Source organism: Copadichromis virginalis, unplaced genomic scaffold, assembly GCF_057382275.1.
Source record: "Copadichromis virginalis isolate Kocher_CV1m ecotype Utaka unplaced genomic scaffold, C_Virginalis_male_GT1.1 unmapped_scaffold_1, whole genome shotgun sequence".
Lineage (NCBI taxonomy): Eukaryota > Metazoa > Chordata > Actinopteri > Cichliformes > Cichlidae > Copadichromis > Copadichromis virginalis.
Window position 1 is genome coordinate 9,190,602 of NW_028188589.1, and position 23,950 is coordinate 9,214,551.

Sequence of the window (23,950 nt, forward strand, 5' to 3'; positions counted from 1 at the left end):
CCTGAGGAAACTGTAAGTTTTCTCTAAATATCTTTTAGCTGTGGTTAGCTGGATGTCAGTCTTATGTTACAGACGCTGTGTCGAGCTTGAGCTGCGAGTCATATTTTCGGCGCTACATTGTAGTGAGATAAGTTTGTGGGTATTTTGTGCAGCTTCAGCTGTCCTTTTAACTGCTTGCTGGTTAGCTAGCGTGAGCTATAAGCTAACAGCTAGCATGGTTAATGACGCTAGAGTTCCACGCACATGCAAACAGCTCGTCTCTACTGCTTTAACTGTTAAAACAGAAGACAATACTGCAGCTGACAGGGTTTATTATGTGAAACAGCAGCTTGTTTAGTTTAAACAGTCTGCATTAAGCTGGGCAAACACTGTGCGATTTTTTTTTTTCAGTCGCGTTATTCAGCTCCTGCTCAAACTGTACAATTAAATCGCAGAGGTTAGAAGTTCATAGGTCACGATGCAGGGTCTCACACTATATGGCCTGATGCTCTGATGCGACCCGAGTGCTCAAACTGTGCCTTCATAACATGAAGCTTATCATACAAAATCTGTCCCTTGCTCTCCCTCTCTCTGTCTTACAGACACACACACCATCAACTTTGCTAAATTACTAATGAAAAACATTGACCAGGCAGCTGTGATTGAGTAGCAATGTCCATCCAACTCTTTTCATGGTTGTTGTAGTCATAATAATTTTGTGAGGCCACATTGAAAAGTGTTGGATACAGAAGCGTAGTACGGAAGCGTAGAGCCGCCACCCAGGCAAAAGAAAAATAGAGCTATGTCACATTATAACGTGAAAAGTTTATTATTATAGTATACTATTGTTCTAACAATATTAGATATAGTTCTAACAATATACTTTTCATGTTTGTACAATATACTATCATTTAGGTACAATATACCTATTACAATATACATAATTCTCACGTTCGTACTTGCACTCGTTCTTATTTTAAACTTAATCTGGAATGCAGGATATGAATGACAAGATTTTGTTTTTCATATTTTTCATTATTTTTCAGTTTCGATTTTTTCTTCGGTTTCATTTTAAGCTGGCATCATTTTAACCCTACACACCCTAAAATTTAGTATTTGTTGATGAGATGTTGAAGTGTTAATTGAACAAAGTTAGAATACAGTGGAACCCCGACTTACGAAATTAATCCGTTCCCGAGGGTCTTTCGTAAGTCGAAAATTTTCTTAAGTCGAAACAGCCATTGCACCTTTTGAGTGAGGTGATGCTGAACGATAGGCTAATTGCTAACTAGAACAACAATATGTCGTTCAAGTGGAACAGCGAAGCACGAGTACGGAAGCCAAGGGGTTGTCACATGATTCGGAAGGCCTTGTGGGCATTGTAGGCTCAGCCAATCAGAGCCAGCGGATTTCGTTACACCGGCATTTTGCCGTACCATGGGCAGAAATATTGCCGTTCATTGCCTTCGTAACTTGAATTTTTTGTTAAATGGGGTATTCGTAAGTCGGGGTTCCACTGTATTTTTCACATGATTTCGACTGAGAAGCATGTTTATGTCTCTTTCTTCTTCCTGTAGAGGAGGAGCTTGCCAGGGTACGGTCAGCCTTTGTCTGGAGGGTAACAATAGAAATCCTTAAACTGCTCCTTGAGGCCCTTGTAAGTGATGGTATCTTAAATAAGTTGGAGGAAGAATCGATACTGGAGGGGAACCCACTCAGAGCAGACAAGGCACGCAGCTTGATCGACACAGTGAGGAAAAAAGGAGACAAAGCATGCAAGATAACAATCAAGCATCTTCAGATCAAAGATCCTTCTCTTTTCTCTCAGCTGCGTTTGAACTCTGATCCATCTGCTCAACAAGGTGAGGTCATGCATCAGATACCATGAATAAAAATGGTCACCTTGCAGTTTGTTGAGATGTGAAAGTGAAACCTCAGAATTCATTGTAAGAAAAAGGAGAGGGCAAGAACGTCATTCTACGACGAATGTTTGGATTTGTTACATGCCTGCAAATGTATTTTCTAAACTACATGGAGGAATTTTGATGATCGTCATAAACGTGTGAAACTACTTAGATCTAATGTGATCTGTATTTAATTAAACACAAGTGTTCTTTACTTTTAAAAACCATGCAAACTGATTGCCTTAAAAAAGAAAAGTCACAGTGTTTCTCTAACAAGAGGACACTCTTTAAGCATCGGTCATTTGACTTAAATGTTTAATGAAAAAAATGCCACATTTACATATAATAAAGCAAATTGTGGCCAGAAAGGGTTTACATTATCTTTTGCCATTGTAAATTACGAGAAGAATTAAATGTGAATTACTGAATCTCTCTCAGATGCTTCTTTAAATAACATAGCAGTTGGGAACATTATGACACTTCAATGTTGTTATTTTTGGTTACAAAGTTTGGAGAAGAGGCACAGAAAGCAGAAACCTGTTTAGCCTGCACATGTTGGCATCAGGTACATATAAAAAGCTGCAAAGCAATGCAGATGTGGAGGTTCAAAACATTTAACGTGGCTTTTTTCAGGAAATACATTTAGGAATTCCTGAAGCCCCTTTTTGATTTCTGGTAGAATGAGTATATTAAAAACTTGATAGGTTAAATAAAGGCCAAAGTACATCACATAGCTCCTTCAGACCAGATTTGTATTTTTCCTTCTTTTTTTCCTTTTTTTGATTCAGATGCTCTTCAGAAGTGTCAGCCTAAACTCAAGTCTCTCTTAAAGAAGAAGTTCCAGTGTGTGTTTGAGGGCATCGCTAAAGCAGGAAACCCAACCCTTCTGAATCAGATCTACACAGAGCTCTACATCACAGAGGGAGGGACTGCAGAGGTCAATGAGGAACATGAGGTTAGACAGATTGAAACAGCATCCAGGAAACCAGACAGACCAGAAACAACCATCAGACAAGAAGACATCTTTAAAGACACACCCAAAAGACAATACCTGATCAGAATAGTGCTGACAAAGGGAGTGGCTGGCATTGGGAAAACAGTCTTAACACAGAAATACAGCCTGGACTGGGCTGAAGACAAAGCCAACCAGGACATCCAGTTCATATTTCCATTCACTTTCAGAGAGCTGAATGTGCTGAAAGAGGAAAAGTTCAGCTTGGTGGGACTTGTTCATCACTTCTTTACTGAAACCAAAGAAGCAGGAATCTGCAGCTTTGAAGACTTCCAGGTTGTGTTCATCTTTGATGGTCTGGATGAGTGTCGACTTCCTCTGGACTTCCACAAAACTACAATCCTAACTGACCCTAGAAAGTCCACCTCAGTGGATGTGCTGCTGATAAACCTCATCAGGGGGAAACTGCTTCCCTCTGCTCGCCTCTGGATAACCACACGACCTGCAGCAGCCAATCAGATCCCTCCTGACTGTGTTGGCATGGTGACAGAGGTCAGAGGGTTCACTGACCCACAGAAGGAGGAGTACTTCAGGAAGAGATTCAGAGATGAGGAGCAGGCCAGCAGCATCATCTCCCACATCAAGACATCACGAAGCCTCCACATCATGTGCCACATCCCAGTCTTCTGCTGGATCACTGCTACAGTTCTGGAGGATGTGCTGGAAACCAGAGAGGGAGGACAGCTGCCCAACACCCTGACTGAGATGTACATCCACTTCCTGGTGGTTCAGGCCAAAGTGAAGAAGGTCAAGTATGATGGAGGAGCTGAGACAGATCCACACTGGAGTCCAGAGAGCAGGAAGATGATGGAGTCTCTGGGAAAACTGGCTTTTGATCAGCTGCAGAAAGGAAACCTGATCTTCTATGAATCAGACCTGACAGAGTGTGGCATCGATATCAGAGCAGCCTCAGTGTACTCAGGAGTGTTCACACAGATCTTTAAAGAGGAGAGAAAACTGTACCAGAAGAAGGTGTTCTTCTTTGTTCATCTGAGTGTTCAGGAGTTTCTGGCTGCTCTTCATGTCCATCTGACCTTCATCAACTCTGGGCTCAATCTGATGGAACAACAACGAGCAAAATTATGGTCTAAATTATTTAAAAAGAAAAATAATTTAAAATCTCTCCACCAGAGTGCTGTGAACAAGGCCTTACAGAGTCCAAATGGACACCTGGACTTGTTCCTCCGCTTCCTCCTGGGTCTTTCACTGCAGACCAATCAGAGTCTCCTAGAAGGTCTGCTGAGACAGACAGGAAGTGGCTCACAGACCAATCAGGAAACAGTTCAGTACATCAAGAAGAAGCTCAGTGAGAATCTGTCTGCAGAGAAAAGCATCAATCTGATCCACTGTCTGAATGAACTGAATGATCGTTCTCTAGTGGAGGAGATCCAACAGTCCCTGAGATCAGGACGTCTCTCCACAGATAAACTGTCTCCTGCTCAGTGGTCAGCTCTGGTCTTCATCTTACTGTCATCAGAAGAAGATCTGGATGTGTTTGACCTGAAGAAATACTCTGCTTCAGAGGAGGCTCTTCTGAGGCTGCTGCCAGTGGTCAAAGCCTCCAACAAAGCTCTGTGAGTACATTTGTACTCATGTCTTTACTTTTAACATCCAACTGTGTCAGTAATTTATTTCACCAGGCTTTCTGTCTCTGTATGAAATTGTATCCTAAAGTTTTGGGATTTCTCCAATACAACTGTGACCTCTTTGATGCCTCCAGAACTCGAGACGCTGGATTCACCATAAACTCTGATCATCACTGCTGCTGTTATGTTATCAGTCTTTGTTTAAACACTTAGGCTGCATGTGCCTGATGTTGTGATACTTTATATTCACATGCATGCTCCTAGATACATTTCTACTGCAGGTCTATTTTAGTCACAAATGTTGGTGAAACACTTGCTTTTACATGCATGGTGGGTCCTGCATTAAAGAAAGCATTTGAATTACTCAGTGAATCCTGGCAGCCAGAGAAACATCCTTAGTTCCACTTTAAACTAAACTCTGCTTCGGTCTTCCACAGTGTGTTTGTTGTTTCTTTGTTGTTGTTGGCCTGCTCTCTCCTCTCACTCCAATCTGGTTGCAGCAGATGTTTGTCCCTCCCTGAACCTGCAGACTTGGGTGCAGCACCTCAGTTCATCTTCAGTCTGAAACCAGCTGTTGTAGCTATATCCCCTCAAGCACACCTTCCCTGGTCATCTCTGCTGTGGTTGCTATAAAATTTAATCTTGATTTTAAAAAAAAAAGAACAAAAAAAGTCAGACTTGATGCCATTTATTGGCAGCATGGTGCCTGTTTGTCTTTGATGATAAACTGCAGCACAGTCTAAAGCAAACCTTCTGACTTTATTGACTTTATGCATGTATATATTCTTCCTGTTCACCTTGGACACACAGCAGCTCTCTGTTTGTTGTGATTGGATCTAGAACAGCCAACATATCCTAATCTAGATGATTTCTAAGGTGTCTGGGACGAAAAGTTAAAATCAGCTTGGATGGCCTGTACTGTATGATGGCCTTGGTTGCACCACATTGATGGCCATGCAGGGTGGTTCACTCCTTGGGCAAGAAGACCGAGGAGTGAGCCACCCTTGGTCAAAGCTTGGTCATTCAAGCTCACTGTTTTCCCCTTGTTGGTTGATGATAGTATTTTTTTTACCTGACTTATAGTCATCATTGTCTTCAAATTAACTCACACACTGCTGACTGCTGTAGCTTACCTGGCTGAGCAGGTCACCCATGTACTGAAGGTTAGAGTCGTGACTCCAGGGCCTGGTTTGAGTCTGCCCAACACCATTTCCTGTGTGTTATTCTCCTCACTTCTCCCTCCCTCCCTGTCTTCTTTGTCCTGTACAGTGAAGACAAAAGGCCTCGAGTTCTGAAAACTCTTCCCCTTCATCATCTTACATCTCTCTCATCTAAAATCTCCAGTATTCTCTGAGTAGAGAATCTTTTCACAATCTTGAATGATAAGGATCCAAGTGGGTAAAGTTATTTATTTGTTGTGTTCCTATTTGCAGCTGGGATAGATTAAGAAAAACTATCGGCTGCCCAAATTACATCCAGTTTAGAAGACAAACATTGAGTGAAGTGTTTGTTTCATCATCCTTCACAACTCATCAACCAGGTGTCACAAACTGCAGCAGGAGAGTACAAAGCATGTCATACTGAATGGCTGCAACAACCAGAGTTTTACCTACCTTTGGTATTTCGTGACAGCATGAGCGTAATATTTACTGAACAGAGTCGTCTTCTGTAATCTTTTCAGATTCAGATTCAGAACACTGTATTTATTTTCAAGGGGCAATTAGGATACTGAGCTTTCCAACCGTACATACAATACACAAACATCACATTGGGGAGACGGGTCAGGCTAGGTAGCTGGCCGGTCGGCCGCTAGAGCAGCGACCCGGAACCGAACAGCAGAAAATGCACAACAGCAGGAAAGATGAGGAGAAAAAAGAACTCCTCACAGACTGAGCTCCAACAGGGAGATCAGTTTGAGAACAGACAAAAAAAATGACCTTAGCGCAGAGCACATGAAAACTCTTAATACGCCATAAAAACACATGACAAGTAACAGGGATGGGTAAAAGGTGAGAGACAGCCGGTGTAGACAGCGCATCCGGGCCTGCAGCATTTGCGCTGGTCCCCTCGACCCACCGTCTGCACCGGGAGGGGATAAGCATGCTTAGGAATCAGAATCAGAATCAGAATCAGAAAGGGGTTTATTGCCAAATGTTGAGCAGGTTTACAACATTAGGAAATTGCTGCGGTGCTTCAGTGCAAACATAGTGTCATAAATAGCACTTAAATAGACATGAAAAAATAAAAGTAGGAATAAGAATTAAAAGTGCTACGTAGAAAGATATATACATGATATATACATGAGTGCAGGTGGTGATCAGTGCCAAACATGGAATGATGCAGTGACACAGCGTAGGATCATGTGTTAGTGGCGGGGACAGTCATATGGTTATTGTTCATGTGTCCAACAGCAGAGGGGAAGAAACTGTTCTTATGGCGAGAGGTTCTGGTGCGAATGGACCGGAGCCTCCTGCCTGAGGGGAGCAGGTCAAACAGACTGTGTCCAGGGTGAGAAGGGTCAGCTGAGATCCGAGCTGCACGCCGCAATGTCCTGGAGGTGTACAGGTCCTGCAGAGATGGGAGTCTGCAGCCAGTCACCTTCTCAGCAGAGCGCACAACACGCTGCAGTCTCTGTTTGTCCCTGACAGTGGCTCCAGCGTACCACACGGTGATGGAGGAGGTGAGGATGGACTCGATGATTGCAGTGTAGAACTGCATCATCGTCCGTGTTGGCAGGTTGAATTTCTTCAGCTGCCTCAGGAAGTACATCCTCTGCTGGGCTTTCTTGATGACGGAGGTGATGGTGGGCTCCCACTTCAGGTCATGGGTGATGGTGGTACCCAGGAAGCGGAATGAGTCCACAGAGGTGATGGGGGTGTCAGTCAGGATGATGGGGGGGAGTGGGGCTGTGTGCTTCCTGAAGTCCACAATAATCTCCACTGTCTTCTGGGCATTCAGCACCAGGTTGTTGTGGCTGCACCAGGACACCAGACGTTCAACCTCCCTCCTGTAGGCAGACTCATCCCCGTCCGAGATGAGCCCAATAACGGTGGTGTCATCTGCAAACTTGATTAGCTTGACAGACTGGTGGGTGGAGGTGCAGCAGTTGGTGTACAGGGAGAAGAGCAGAGGAGAAAGAACACAGCCCTGAGGGGAGCCGGTGCTGATGGTCCGGGAGTCCGAGACATTCTTTCCCAGCCTCACATGCTGCTTCCTGTCCGTCAGGAAGTCAGTGATCCACCGGCAGATGGGATCAGGCACATTCATCTGGGAAAGCTTGTCTCGGAGATGGTCTGGAAGGATGGTGTTGAAGGCAGAGCTGAAGTCCACAAACAGGATCCTGGCGTAGGTTCCTGGGGAGTCCAGATGCTGCAGGATGAAGTGTAGGGCCATGTTGATGGCGTCGTCTACAGACCTGTTGGCTCTATATGCAAACTGCAGGGGATCCAGGAGGGGGGCCGTGAGGGTCTTGAGATGGGAGAGAACTAGGCGCTCAAATGACTTCATGACCACAGATGTCAGAGCCACGGGTCTGTGGGTCTGTAGTCATTTAGTCCAGTGATCCTAGGTTTCTTGGGGACAGGGATTATGGTAGAGGACTTGAAGCAGGCAGGCACATGACATGCCTGCAGTGAGGAGTTGAAAATGCCAGAAAACACTGGGGCCAGCTCGTTTGCACAGTGTCTGAGGGTGGCAGGAGACACACCGTCTGGGCCGGGAGCTTTCCGAGCATTCAGACTCTTAAACTGCTTCCTCACATCTGCTTCATGAATATGAAGAGTTGTGGTGGGAGGAGGTGGTGTGAAATCCTCTTTTGTGTGGGGTGAGGAGGGGGGTGTTGTAGGTGAACAGTTTGAAGGTGGTGATGGCTCTATGGAGGGGGGAGAGGTGGGGGAATGAGTGTCCAAAGTGTCTCTATTGTTGGGGCCGTTGGAGGTGTGAAGGCTGCCTGATGGCTCGTCAAAACGGCAGTAAAAGTCGTTGAGGGTGTTGGCCAAGAGCAAGTCGTCAGTGGAGTGGGGGGTTTTAGGCTTGTAGTTGGTGATATTCCTAAAACCTTTCCACACAGAGGCCGAGTCATTCTCTGAGATCTGCTGCTGCATCTTCTCAGAGTGCTGATGTTTAGCAATGTCCACTTCTTTAGTGAACCTGTACTTGGCCTCTCTGTAGCAGTCCCTGTCTCCGCTTCTGAACGCCTTTCTCTTTTCCAGCCACAGCTTTTTGAGTTTAGGAGTAAACCAGGGTTTGTCATTGTTATAACTCACCCTGGTGCGTGATGGCACAATGCTGTCCTCACAGAAGTGGATATAGGAGGTGACAGTGTCCGTAAACTCGTCCAAGCTGTTAGAAGCAGCCTTCAATGTGTCCTAGTCTGTGGTCTCCAAACACGTGCGAAGCTCCTCCACAGCCTCGTTGCTCCACAGTTTTTTAGTCCTCACGACAGGTTTGGAGAGCTTCAGCCTCTGTCTGTACGCGGGGATTAGGTGGATCATGACGTGGTCAGAAAGTCCGAGTGAAGCGCGGGGCACCGCGCGATAGGCCCCGCTGATCGTGCTGTCGCAGTGGTCTAATGTCCTCTCCTCTCTGGTCGGGCATTTAATATACTGCTTATATTTCGGAAGCTCATGGCTCAGATTGGCTTTGTTAAAGTCCCCAAGAGCAATGATGAGAGAGTCCGGGTATGTCCGCTCCATGTGGAGAATCTGCTCCGCGAGAGCGCACTGAGCTGCTTGCGCATCCGCGTCTGGCGGGATGTAAACAGCGGCCAGGATGAATGAAGCAAACTCCCGCGGAGAATAAAACGGTTTGCAGTGAATAAAAAGATATTCCAGAGAGGAAGAGCAGTGCTGAGCAATCACTGTCACATCTGTGCACCAGCCACTATTGATGTAGAAGCAGACCCCTCCACCTTTGGTCTTACCAGAGAGAGAGGCCTGCCGGTCCGCGCGCAGCAGATGGAAGCCCTCCAGCTTGAGCGCGCAGTCTGGGATGTTCTCACTGAGCCACGACTCCGTAAAACATAAGACACAGGAGGAGGCAAAGTCTCTGTTCATGCTTCTCATCAGGGCCAGTTCGTCAATCTTATTCCCGAGTGAGCGTACATTAGAAAGGAAGATCCCGGGAAGAGCAGTTCTCAGCCCGCGTCTCCTCAACCGCACGAGTGCGCCGGCTCGCTTTCCTCTCTTTCGGCGTCTCGCTTTCCTGGTCAGAGTCTGCAGTAAATCTGCCGCAGATGCGACAAATATTGGAAATAAATCCACAGGAGTTGTAGTCCTGTAGTTAAGGAGCTCTTCTCTGGTGTAAGAGTATCCAGAGGAGTGCCCAGACACAGAAGAAATGCACAAAAACAAAACAAAAGTAATGCACTGAAGCACCAGGGCATCCATACGCGGCGCCATCTTGGTTCTTGGTTCAGGATGGGAAGGAACAGTCAAAACACCATCTGTTAGCAGGGTGAAATTTGTTATGTTCAGCTCCAGCCTTGAGACCACAGCTGGCGCCGGTATGTTAGCCGCATGAAATGATGGTGGTTTTCTTTGGTGTGAACAACTGACTCAGAAGGTGGAGCAGGTGGAGCTTACAAGGAGTAAGTGCTGCTATAGAAGAAGAGATGTGTTTTAATGAAGCTATTTAGTTAACCAATAATTGTATTGCATGCTGGCGTTAAAAAAATGTTTCATTTGACTGATTTAATTAATTTGTTTGTTTGTTTTCTTCCAGACTGAGTGGCTGTAACCTCTCAGAGAGAAGCTGTGGTGCTCTGTCCTCAGTTCTCAACTCCCAATCCTCTAGTTTGAAAGAGCTGGACCTGAGTAACAATGACCTGCGGGATTCAGGAGTGAAGCTTCTGTCTGCTGCACTGCAGAGTCCACATTGTACACTGGAAACTCTCAGGTCAGGATCCAAACATCCCCACTGCTGATCATTAAATGATATTATTGTATGAACAACCAAGCTTTATAGAATTGGCAGGTGAACTTTTCTTATCTTTGGATTGCTTAGGAGATTCTTAATTACTGTCTGTCACTGTGGTTTCATTTGTAAAGCCACTTCTGCTGCTTTCATTCATTTGGAAGTCCTGTAGCTGAGTTTGGGAGAGACTAACAGCCTCGGCAGCAGAGGGGAGAAAGGCTGTAACACCACCACTTTACTCTGTTCTACCTGTCACATCATTTTATCAGGAAACAAATATGCTCATGTTTTTACTATGTTTGTCTTGAAGATGTAAGAAGATGACATGGTGCTTTTTATTATTGTGTTGGTTTGTTTCCTGTCTCTTGGATGGAGCCCAGCTTTGCGTGGCCCCTGGGCCTGTGGTCAGAGTGTGTGCTGGATAATCCGTCCCAGGATGAGGCCAAACTGACATGGGATGAAATGTCTGTCACATATTTGAGCCCAATTTAAAAACATCCTCCATAAATATTGAATAATAACAATAATAATAAAGGGTCAGAAGATGACTTGTTGGAATGAAAATGAGCTTGTAGTTTTTCTGCTTTAATAATGTGACTGGAAAAAGGTGTTGGACTTCAAATATGTCCATTTCTTTCACACTTCACCTTTAAAAGTGAAGCCATGTGGTTCCTGGAAGGAAAAACACGACTTTTTCAAGTCTTTGTCCTGTTTTTATGATAAATGTACGACTTTAATGTGAAACATCAGAGTTTTTTCTCTTGTTGTGTTTGTTTGAAGCTGCTTCCTGTTGGCTTCAGCTGTTTGGAGTTTCCATTTTCTAAACTTCTACATTCTGAATCTTCTTCAGCTCTGAACAGATGATGAAACACTGAATGATTTCAAGCACTTTGTCTAATAAACTTACATCTTTCATTCTTTATACAGATTGTGGGGCTGTGGTTTGTCAGAGATCAGCTGTAATAATCTGGCAGCAGCACTGAAGTCCAACCCCTCCCATCTGAGAGAGCTGGACCTGAGTAACAATAACAACCTGCAGGATCCAGGAGTGAAGCATCTGTGTGGTTTCCTGGAGAGTCCAGGATGTGGACTTGAAACTCTGAGGTCAGTCAGCATGTTTTAGTTGTGCTGAGATGAATATGATGTGAAAGTTGTGCTGACACTAAACTGCAGAGATCAGGCTGATATTATACTGATCCACACTGAGGATCTTCATGGTAAAGTCTGTTTTCTTCTTCTCTGGTTTAGTCCATTGACTGCAGCAGAACAATGTTTGCATTTCAAACAGTGATACTCAACGTATGGCCCGCGGTCCACACCTTTCCTGATTCAGAGAGAGGGGACCCTGATTAACTGTGTAGTGTTCTTCCTCACAGTTCTAAGTATCAGACACAACAATGAATAATCCACAGCTGACTGTCTTTAGCAGGTCAAAGGTCACGGCACACAGCAGACAGTGGGAAATATTCTAACTCTGATCATTTATCAGTTGTGACACTGTGAGACTTGATCAGAGGTGTGATCATCACAGCAGAGGCCTTTGTGTCAAAGTCACTGAGGATCAAACAGAAACACATGAAGCAGATTTTCCTCTTCTGGCTTTTTATAGCAGATAACCTTCAAAATATTCTGCAGTCGATCAAAAACTGAAGCAAACCATGAATCAACATGTGAACATGAGCTGATGCTGCTGAAGTGAAGCAAAGTTACAGAGGTTTGATTACAGACACAGCTGAGAGTTTGTAATCTGTCATCATTTTAAAAGGTTTAAATTTCTTCAGTATTGAACAGCAGAAATGAGGCTTTGTTTTCGGAGGCCGACAGCAGTGAACACAACAGCAGACTGGTGCGTAATAAGCAGTGAATAATGCAGGAAACAGATTTTTGAAGGTAAACTGTTCTTGAAGTACACTGTGAGAGAGAGAGAGCTGTGCAGGAAGTAAACGTCAAAGTCAGAGAGAATTCATGACGATGTTCATCAAACGTAAAGCAGAGTTTGGATCTTCTTTTGCTGCTGGTTCAGTCAGTTTTGGTTGGAGACAGATGAAACCTGCAGCTTCAGGATCTGTGAGCTGTCCACTTTCAGCCCCGACGGCGTGTCCGTGTACGTGCCGTCGAGTGATCGATCCACGCTCTGTGTTTCCATCTTTGTGTGTTTAGCTGCTCTCATTTACTGTTTTATCTGTTTGCTGCTTGTTGAAATACTTTTGGGAGCTTTAACCTGAGATTCTGGCAAAATACATTAATATTAAACATCGATTCAGGATTGAATGAATCAACATCGCTTTATTCAAATTGAAACCATTTAAATAGGAAAATCCATTTTTTTACAGCCGCCTCTAATGCTGGGTAATGTCAGCTGGTCCATGTGCAGCTGGCTGTGAGGCTCAGGGAGCGTCTACAAAGTGCAACACTGAAAGAACATCATCCATAAATATTGAGTAATAACTGGACTCTCATACAGCGAGACTCAAATGCCTTTAAACATCAGCTTATCCTGCTGATCCAAGTCCAACACTGAGTTTGTAAAAACATGTTTGTCAATCATTTTGTTTGGTTTCTGAGGAAAATGATTCAATAACTTGCTGCTAATACACAACACTTCATCATATTTCCTCAAAACCCTCTTTTGTCTGACCATTTGATCCCATTTGAATTTGCAATAAAGGATCCACAGAGTTTGGTGACAATAATGACAGTAGATGTTTGTGTGAAAGTGCTGGAAGCAAAAGAGTGTGTGATGTTCTTTCAGTGTTGCACTTTGTAGACGCTCCCTGAGCACTGGTCTCACAGCCAGCTGCACATAGAGACCAGTGTTGTTAGTCCAGGTCATAAGATGACTTGTTGGAATGAAAATGAGCTTGTAGTTTGTCTGCTTTAATAATGTGACTGGAAAAAGGTGTTGGACTTCAAATATGTCCATTTCTGTCACACTTCACCTTTAAAAGTGAAACCTTGTTGTTCCTGGAAGGAAAAACACGACTTTTTCAAGTCTTTTTCCTGTTTTTATGAGAAATGTACGACTTTAATGTGAAACATTCAGTTTTTTCTCTTGTTGTGTTTGTTTGAAGCTGCTTCCTGTTGGCTTCAGCTGTTTGGAGTTTTCATTTTCTAAACTTCTACATTCTGAACCTTCTTCAGCTCTGAACAGATGATGAAACACTGAATGATTTCAAGCTCACACTTTGTCTAGTAAACTTACATCTTTCATTCTTTATACAGATTGAAGAGCTGTGGTTTGTCAGAGATCAGCTGTAATTATCTGGCAGCAGCACTGAAGTCCAACCCCTCCCATCTGAGCGAGCTGGACCTGAGTCACAACAAAACCCTGCAGGATTCAGGAGTGAAGCATCTGTGTGGTTTCCTGGAGAGTCCAGGATGTGGACTTGAAACTCTGAGGTCAGTCACATGTTCTAGTTGTGCTGAGATGAATATGATGTGAAAGTTGTGCTGACACTGTGGATCAGTAGGCCCACAAACCTCTATACAGGAAGTCTGGTTCTACTCTTTGTAGAACTTCTGATCCCTGATCCTCTGAGTCTGACTCAGTAAATAATGAATAATCTTCACTTCACATTTCAGTCAGTTCAGATTTCATTAGCACGTTCACTTTAGCATAATCCATTTTAATCCAAACACCTTTCTCTTTAAACTCTGTTTGTCAGTCACAGTATATCCAGTACAATCCTCCTTTTCACTGCGTCACACACATTCAGAGATCAGAGTGTCCTGTGTGTGCTCTCATTCACTCACACTCACTCTCATATGGCTGAAGTCTGTTTGTACACAGGCTGTCAGCTGGCCTGAGTTAGGCCTGTCTCTAAAATCATTATTTTATTACTTTTATTCTGATTCATCAAAGCCAAACTCAAACATATTTATTTTTACTGATTATGTTCTCATCAATAATTAACAGTCAGTACATTCAGATATGAATCATAATTCAGTGTTTAACATATTATCACAGATGGACTGCACAGGAGATCTCCTTTATGAAGAAACTGTGAAAGTTTGTCCAACAGTGGGAAACATTTCAGAGAACATCTCAGAGAATATCTGTGAAGCAGAAACTAAACATAATAATAGAAGAAAAGCCAAATAATGATCCAAATCCTGCTCTGAGACTATCAGTGTAAAGGCTTCCAAAGACTGCTCACCTCTCAGACTTACTTACTGTCATGGTCCTGGGTCGGTGACCCAGCGCTTTTAGTTTGTTATCATTTTCTAGATGATGATTGTTTAAGTTCTGTGTTATTTTCGATCTGCCTCTGAGTCTGCATCTGTATCTGTCTGTTTAGTTCAATGTCTTGTCTGGTTCCATGTATCTGAGTTTCCTGTTTTATTGTGAAGGTCCGTGTCGTATGTGAGTGTGATCAGTTTACGTTTCCCCTGTCCCGTCAGCCCAGATTCCTCCCAGCTGTGTTGCCCTCCTGTCTCTCATCCCCTGATTACTGGTGTGTGTATTTAAGCCCTGTGTGTTCTCCTGCCTGTTGCCGGTTTGTCTGTGTAACTCCGCCTCAGTCTGTGTTCCTCGGTGTCCTGCTCGTCTCTCTGCCTCTCTTCCCTTTTTTGTTTCATCTCAGGTTTGTCATTTAGCTTTCCCAGTTCAGGTCTTTAGTTTTGTCTTCCCTCTTGCCTGTTTTGCCTTCTCACCACTGTGTAAATAAACTCACCGGCATCTCATCCACTGCCTGCATCTTGGGTCCTTCTTCTAACTCCACACGGCTCGCCTCGGCAGCCGTGACACTTAAAGATGCTGGTGCTGTCCACAGATCAGCTGACCTGCTGGGTCTCCATGATCAGCTTTGTTTCTTGGAGATAAAGGCTGAAGCCTTTAGAGCTTCAGTTCTCCAGAGCAGCAGGATGTCTGAGGTCCGCAGAAACACAAAAACACAGCAGCTAAAAATAGTTGTTCAAAGAAAATGAGGTGGGAGCTGCTGATTCCTGAGCTTTGATACTGGATTAGCTTCAGTAGTTATTCCAATCACTGCTGTAGGAGCTACATTTAGTCACAGCTGACTGTCTTCTTTGACCAATCAGAATGACTACTGTTGTAAAAACAAGCACACAAAGACCCAATGAGAGTGTAGAACATGATAAAGAGCTCCTGTGATGGTGGTAAAGAAATGAGCAGCAGACGGCCGTCTACATGTTGTAGTGGTTTACAGTCACCAGGGGGCGCCGTCACGCAGTCAGTGGGCTGCTCTGCTTGTGCTGTTGTTGGTGAAGCTGAAGTGAAAGCGAATGTTAAAACAATGAAAAGTGTCCACTGCAGCCTCCATCTGAGCTTGTCATGTTCTTCTTCTTTGATCCTTTGTGTTTGTGCTGAACGCTGCTGCTGCTCTCTTCCCTGTTCTGGAAGAGGGAAGAGAGCAGGGATACTCAAAGCTTTCCAGTTTTCAGACCAAGTGCGCACTCATACTAATCAGCGTCGTCCACACTGAGCTTTGTTGTGAGCACGTGGACTCGTCTGCAGAACATTTCCAGTACAATAACCAGCTGTGCATGCGCCCCAAGCAGCAGCTTCAAGCTCACCTCAAAGAAGTTTAACAGGAAGGACGACTCATCCATCATGCGTCCAGCTGTGACCGTGTCCACAGCAGAGTGTCACCGCGGCTTAATGCTAACATGCACACATGAAGCTAATACCACCACGAGCAGCTGCTCAGTGGATTTGGAGGAGAAATGTCTGCAGCTTCTCACAGGCAGTACGCAGAATGTGGATCTCCACAAAGACTGTGGAGACCTCGTCCCAGACTCAAAATCAACACTTGTCTGCTCAAAACTTCTCACACGTTCCCGTCACAAGTGTCTTCTAAGTGAAGTTACCAGGTTCAGGTCCAGCTCTGTTTATCTGGAATTGCAGTAAATGATCCGTCCTCACAAAGCAACACAGACACCAGATATGCAAACACAGCATCATACAACACAACCAAGAGATCCAAAGAATTATCTCTGCATTTCTGTGGCTGATGCTGCTGGAACGAAGCTGTTTGAAACCTTGTTGTTCTGCACTTTGGGGCCTGAAGAGAAATCTGAACCTCTGTGCAGAGGGTTCAACTCTGAGGATTCCTGTTCAGTTTTTTCTCTTTCACACGGCAAAACTTGTACATTTATCATAAAGTTGTCAACTTCAATGTGAAAAATTCATTTTTTTCTCTTGTTTGTTTGAAGCTGCTTCCTGTTGGCTTCAGCTGTTTGGAGTTTCCATTTTCTAAACTTCTACATTCTGAACCACCTTCAGCTCTGAACAGATGATGAAACACTGAATGATTTCAAGCACTTTGTCTAATAAACTTACATCTTTCATTTTTTATTCAGATTGAAGGACTGTGGTTTGTCAGAGATCAGCTGTGATTATCTGGCAGCAGCACTGAAGTCCAACCCCTCCCATCTGAGAGAGCTGGACCTGAGTAACAATAACAACCTGCAGGATCCAGGAGTGAAGCATCTGTGTGGTTTCCTGGAGAGTCCAGGATGTGGACTTGAAACTCTGGGGTCAGTCAGCATGTTTTAGTTGTGCTGAGATGAATATGATGTGAAAGTTGTGCTGACACTGTGGATCAGTAGGCCCACACACCTCTATACAGGAAGTCTGGTTCTACTCTTTGTAGAACTTCTGATCCCTGATCCTCTGAGTCTGACTCAGTAGATAATGCAGAGTTCTGAGCTGATGTGGGTGAGAGGACTCAGGCAGCCTGACAGAGTTGATGTCCAGGTCTTCCCTGCTTGTCCTGATACAAATAAACATGAGTATCAGATCTCATCAGTCACACCTGTTAGTGCAGCTCTACTCTAGATTGTACTGCTTGTTAAACTAGGATGATTTTAGAAGCCTGGACCGCAGACTCCAAGGGAAGATATGACTTGGAAAGACTAAACCAACCTATTAGAGGTGTTTGCACTAACATACAGTGGGGCAAAAAAGTATTTAGTCAGCCACCGATTGTGCAAGTTCCCCCACTTAAAATGATGACAGAGGTCAGTAATTTGCACCAGAGGTACACTTCAACTGTGAGAGACAGAATGTGAAAAAAAAATCCATGAATCCACATGGTAGGATTTGTAAAGAATTTATTCGTAAATCAGGGTGGAAAATAAGTATTTGGTCAATAACAAAAATACAACTCAATACTTTGTAACATAACCTTTGTTGGCAATAACAGGGGTCAAACGTTTACTATAGGTCTTTACCAGGTTTGCACACACAGTAGCTGGTATTTTGGCCCATTCCTCCATGCAGATCTTCTCGAGAGCAGTGATGTTTTGGGGCTGTCGCCGAGCAACACGGACTTTCAACTCCCGCCACAGATTTTCTATGGGGTTGAGGTCTGGAGACTGGCTAGGCCACTTCAGGGCTTTCAAATGCTTCTTACGGAGCCACTCCTTTGTTGCCCGGGCGGTGTGTTTTGGATCATTGTCATGTTGGAAGACCCAGCCTCGTTTCATCTTCAAAGTTCTCAGTGATGGAAGGAGGTTTTGGCTCAAAATATCACGATACATGGCCCCATTCATTCTGTCCTTAACACGGATCAGTCGTCCTGTCCCCTTGGCAGAAAAACAGCCCCATAGCATGATGTTTCCACCCCCATGCTTCACAGTAGGTATGGTGTTCTTGGGATGCAACTCAGTATTCTTCTTCCTCCAAACACCACGAGTTGAGTTTATACCAAAAAGTTCTACTTTGGTTTCATCTGACCACATGACATTCTCCCAATCCTCTGCTGTATCATCCATGTGCTCTCTGGCAAACTTCAGATGGGCCTGGACATGCACTGGCTTCAGCAGCGGAACACGTCTGGCACTGCGGGATTTGATTCCCTGCCGTTGTAGTGTGTTACTGATGGTGACCTTTGTTACTTTGGTCCCAGCTCTCTGCAGGTCATTCACCAGGTCCCCCCGTGTGGTTCTGGGATCTTTGCTCACCGTTCTCATGATCATTTTGACCCCACGGGATGAGATCTTGCGTGGAGCCCCAGATCGTGGGAGATTATCAGTGGTCTTGTATGTCTTCCATTTTCTGATGATTGCTCCCACAGTTGATTTTTTCACACCAAGCTGCTTGCCTATTGTAGATTCACTCTTCCCAGTCTGGTGCAGGTCTACAATACTTTTCCTGGTGTCCTTCGAGAGCTCTTTGGTCTTGGCCATGGCGGAGTTTGGAGTCTGACTGTTTGAGGCTGTGGACAGGTGTCTTTTATACAGATGATGAGTTCAAACAGGTGCCATTCATACAGGTAACGAGTGGGGGACAGAAAAGCTTCTTAGAGAAGACGTTACAGGTCTGTGAGAGCCAGAGACTTTCCTTGTTTGAGGTGACCAAATACTTATTTTCCACCCTGATTTACGAATAAATTCTTTACAAATCCTACCATGTGAATTCATGGATTTTTTTTTCACATTCTGTCTCTCACAGTTGAAGTGTACCTCTGGTGCAAATTACTGACCTCTGTCATCATTTTAAGTGGGGGAACTTGCACAATCGGTGGCTGACTAAATACTTTTTTGCCCCACTGTAGATAAATACTCAGATTTACACGTTTAGTGTCTCACAAAGGGTTGAAAAGTGAATGTGCACAGAGAGGTTGGTGGTGAGACGGGCACTTCCAGCACTGTAGATGTGTTCCAGCTCAGTGTTCGTGGAAATAATCCGGAGAGCAGGATTCCTTGATGAATGTCACATCTTCTTAAAGTTATAATCCACAGGGAAAACTGTTAAACTGTCGATCTGATATCTACTCAACCAATCAGGTGTTTACATGCCCTTCACTGATCTCCAGCCCCACCTTATTATCAGTTTCTCTCTCTTTTACATCTGAATTATCTTCACTTCACATTTCAGTCAGTTCAGATTTCATTAGCACGTTCACTTTAGCATAATCCATTTTAATCCAAACACCTTTCTCTTTAAACTCTGTTTGTCAGTCACAGTATATCCAGTACAATCCTCTTTTTCACTGCGTCACACACATTCAGAGATCAGAGTGTCCTGTGTGTGCTCTCATTCACTCACACACACTCTTATATGGCTGAAGTCTGTTTGTACACAGGCTAATCTGGGACTCTCCACTATTTGACCCTTGAAATAAAGAAGCTTCTTGGATGAGAGGTGAAAGGTGAAACGTCTTCAAGAAACTTTAAGAAGTCCAGATGCCTTTTTTTCTAAGCTCTTTAGATAACTGCGAACCTTCACAGAAACCTCATCAGTGGGACTCTCAGAGCTACCGGCCCTTTGCTACAATCACAAAGATCTTCATTGAAATCAATGATATCAAAGCTGGAATTATATGAGTCCAAGTCTTCTGCTGATTCAGCATCACATTCATCTTTGGTCCTTGTTCTGCATCCCCACCATGGACTTCATTCCTTTCCAAGCCAGCCTTGAGTGTCCTTTATTCAGCTCATCCTCTGTTTTACTTTTACACCTGATTTTAGCTGCTTTATCTCTCTTTCAACAAGTTTCTGTGCCTCGATCTTTTTCTTCTCTCCCTCATAACAAGACAGCTTCTTCTGACTGAGAACATGTTGGAGTGATTTACTAATCAAGGGCTGATTTTTGGGGAAAATAGTTCCTGTTTTCAAAGTAATCTCCATTTTTCCCAGAAAGAAATGTAAGTAGAAATCGATGATCTAAGTGTGAACACGAGCCTTTAAAAAGGCTCTACTGAGGCTGCTGCCAGTGGTCAAAGCCTCCAACAAAGCTCTGTAAGTACATATGTGATCATAGCTTTAGCTTTTAAATGTTTATTCTAGTTAACACAGATCAGGTGGAACAACTCAAATAAAATATCAAAAATATTAAGTGGTCATCGGTACTCAGTTTGTTCAATACTGAATACAATGGAGCACAAATTGTCCACGTTTCTGAAATATTTCTGGGTGTAACTGTCACCAAAGTGCAATTTAGACCTGGCCTGTGGTTGTTATCTAAGTGATAATCATCAATTCTACTAAAACAAATACAAAATAAAGAAATTTGACACATTTTGTTGATATCAAAAGCACACTGAACAATTCAGTGTTGTTTTACTGCTGTTCTCTCTTCACTTCTTCTCCTCTGATTCTCTCCACATGTTGCTCTGCATCAGTGCTCAGTTTCCTGACAAAACAAGATGAAATATTGCTAAATATAATAGTATCTCATTACACTTCAACATAAGTGTTTTATTTTTGTAATTGTTTATCTGTTATTTTTCAGACTGAGTCACTGTGACCTGTCAGAGAGAAGCTGTGAAGCTCTGGCCTCAGGTCTCAGCTCTCAGACCTCTAATCTGAGACAGCTGGACCTGAGTAACAATAACCTGAAGGATTCAGGCGTGAAGCTTCTGTCTGAAGGACTGAAGAGTCCACACTGTACACTGGAAACTCTCAGGTGAGATCAAGCATTTTTCTTTCATCAACTGACAGAATTAGCAGATTAATAATAAGGCAGTCCTCTAATAAGAGGAGAAGTGGAGGTGTTTTGAAGGGCAACGTACTCTTATGTTAACAAGACAGGAAGTAGTTCCTGGGAACTGCTTCCTTTGTTATTGTCTAAGTAGAAACATGATGGTGAAACAGTGATGAGTTTGCAGAGGTGAATCCACACAACACAACAATGCTGTTGCGTGCTGAAAGCAGACTTCTCACAGATTCTGAGGCTGCAGGTTTCATCACTGTCCAACCAAAATTCACTGAACCAGCAGTAAATGAACGTCCAAAACGACGCTTCATGTTTAAAAATCAGATGATCAGGGGGATTTGTGTTTACATCTTTTTTGTGTGATCTGTTCACCTGCTGTTTCAGCTGTTTGGTGGTTGTTGAGATGGTTTTGTGAACTTTTAGCTGAGATTCTGACGTTTCTGTAGATACCACACATGTCTAATTACTTTGTACAGCATGAATGGCCATAACGAGGTTTTTAACAGTAAGAAAAGTTGTTAAACTTCAGAAAATATAGTTAAAAGTCCAAAACCTTCTACGTCTGGTGGCTTGTGGTAAGGAGCAGATCAAACGAGTAAAGAATTACGTTATAATTATAAATGGCTTCAACAGCACATTCAGGTCTGTGAGACTCATTCAGACACTGAGCCGTGGCTCTGTGCTACATGCACATATTTCTGCATCGCTGCCATTCAGACACACTTTATATATAGTTTATTTTATGTAGTATTCAATACTGAACTGTACATTTAGTCTTTTTAAAGGCAGCAAGTTTTATTCAGTGTTTTCATAAAAGCCTTATTTTTATCCATTTACTGCTATTAGGAAGAACACGTGAGGTTTAAGACCTGGACCAGTTTGAAACCTTTTGTCCTCCACAGTGGAAAATGGGTGGAAATAAAAATGGGTCTCACTTTAGCCAGCTCCTAATTTTATCAGTTCTACTCTCAGCGTCTCCTGTATATCTCCTGTATAAATGTTGCACTCAGCTTTGTGGTCTCCAATATCACTGAAATGCAGCCAGATGCTGCTCATTTTGCCTTTTCACTCTTTCCTGACACGCTTGCATTTCAGTACAGCTCCCATTTCTCTGTGTACTGGTCTCTACCACTACCCTTGCTGTCTATGGGACATGTCTTCTTTCACATAATGGTATGATCCCAGTCTGTCTCTTAAAGTGTTTGGCCACATGGTTTGCTCATCAGAATAAAACCTCAGCCGTGCTCACATTGATTATCAGCAAGCCTGAAAATTCATCAATATTTGACATATGAAATTATCTCAAGGGCTGGATTTGGCCCACGGGCCATATGTTTGACACCCCTGGTTTACACGGTTTGGTATTCAATGTACAAGTGAGTTAGCTCTCAGCTAACTAGCAGACAAGCTAACTGCTGGGACTGCGTCTTTCTAACAAGAGCGTCAGACACTCAGACTAGTTTCCTTTGTGGATGATGATGTGTTCTCACACTGATCCTTCATGCTGATGCTGCCATCCACCCACTGCTCCTGGATTCATCATCTCCATCAGCCCTCACAATACTCCACCTTCTTCAGCTTCATGTTCAGCAGCCTGGATGGACAGTAATTCTTTCCATGGGTTATGGTGGGACATTGAGAGCTGAAGTCAAACAGCAGTGAGAATGAAAGACTGATTCATTTCTATTTAGTCTTGTGATGTGCAGCTTTGTTCAGAGCATTAAGGCCCAGCAAAGATTACTGAGGTCATAGAGTCCTGATGAAACCTGTGTGCTTATAGAAACTGAGACCAGATGAACCAGAATAGAAGGACATTAAAATGAAGTGTCAGCTACACAAAGGCAAAGCTATTCAGTTGTTGCTGTGAGTTATTTAAATGGAGGATGGAGTCAGACTTTAAGCTGCTGGACTCAGTCACTATATCCTGTTGTCCTCATAGAACCTGGACACACAGACTCACCTGTGACACAGTGACACACAGTGTGGGCTACACACACATTAGAAAGTGGATCAGTCACACTTGTGCAATCATTTGTTGTGCTGGGAAACCATGAACACTTTGAATCACATTAATGGCTTTGTTACAGCAACATTCAATCATGAGTTCAAAAGTAGTGCATTGTGTACTTATTGTAATAGTACTGCAGTATGAGAAGTGCAACATTCAGTGTGCAGAAACAGATCAGGTGCTTTCTAACAGCAGTGTTCCCTTTAACACAGCAGCAGTTCAAATATTTCTGTCAGTCTGAGCTGAAACATGAATCTAATCAAATATCAAATCAAAGTTCTTTGCCTCTGCCAGGACGTTAACATTTGATCTAGTTTTTTACAAAGTTCCCTCAGCGTCCAGAGCCACCAACATACCTTTGATCAACAGCAAGTGAACATTTATAAATGTGTGTTTGCAGAACAGGAAGCAGCAGAACTATTGTTCTGTTATCAGGCAGCAGCACAAACGCTCATCAGCTCATTTACTGTGCAGGACTTTGAGTGTGTGAAGTGTGTGTTTGTGCTGGATTTCCTTTGGAGAATCTCAGTCAGAAACCAGACAAAGAAAAACTCTTTCAACAGTCCAGGTTGAGTTGACAACATGAACTGCATTTATCTTCCTCTGACTGACATGTTCTTCCTCCTCTGCACCGAGCCAGCTGCTAAGACTCACAAGCTCATTGACATTTTCTGATGATAAAGAAACTCTCTTCTTCTGCACAATATGAGCAGCAACAGAGAAGAAGCTTTCACAGGTACAGATGTTGCAGCTGTGGCCAAGTACATGTGCTGCATGTTGGAGCAGCACTCTAATGGACAGGCCTCTGTACTGATGGTGGGCTCTGCTCTGTATCCACCACACTGTTCTCAGCTGAGTCTTCCTCCTGTTCACAATCACACTCTGATCAAGCATGTTCACGTTGTAACGCCGTGGCTTTCGTAGTCTCTCCTTTTTCTACAGCTCATGTGTTCTTCTTGTGATGCTGCGTCTTGAGGCTCATACATGCCGTCATTTGTTGATCCTAAGAACGTTCCTCAGACCGACTTCTTCAACAACAGATAACTTTAGTTGTATCAACACTGCCTCCTGGAACAGTTTAAAATGAACATGTCAAAGATCTGTACCTGTCTCCATGTTTCTGTCCCCGCCCCTTTCTTTCTGTCC

At 43.6% G+C, this 23,950-nt stretch overlaps 1 protein-coding gene across 2 annotated transcripts in view; it reads left to right on the forward strand.

Annotated features, from left to right (window-relative positions):
• The window catches only part of LOC146679776 (protein NLRC3-like), a 49,454-nt gene that overhangs the window by 17,753 nt on the left and 7,751 nt on the right, over positions 1-23,950 (forward strand). Inside the window, exons 3-7 of one of the 2 annotated variants that reach the window (XM_085450133.1) lie at positions 1,557-1,841; positions 2,672-4,469; positions 10,203-10,376; positions 11,322-11,498; positions 20,593-20,766. In XM_085450133.1, coding sequence (XP_085306259.1) covers positions 1,557-1,841; positions 2,672-4,469; positions 10,203-10,376; positions 11,322-11,498; positions 20,593-20,766 — 2,608 coding nt within the window. Of the gene's footprint in view, positions 1-1,556; positions 1,842-2,671; positions 4,535-10,202; positions 10,377-11,321; positions 11,499-20,592; positions 20,767-23,950 lie in introns of those variants that run through there. The other variant, XM_085450132.1, reaches the window with a different exon arrangement.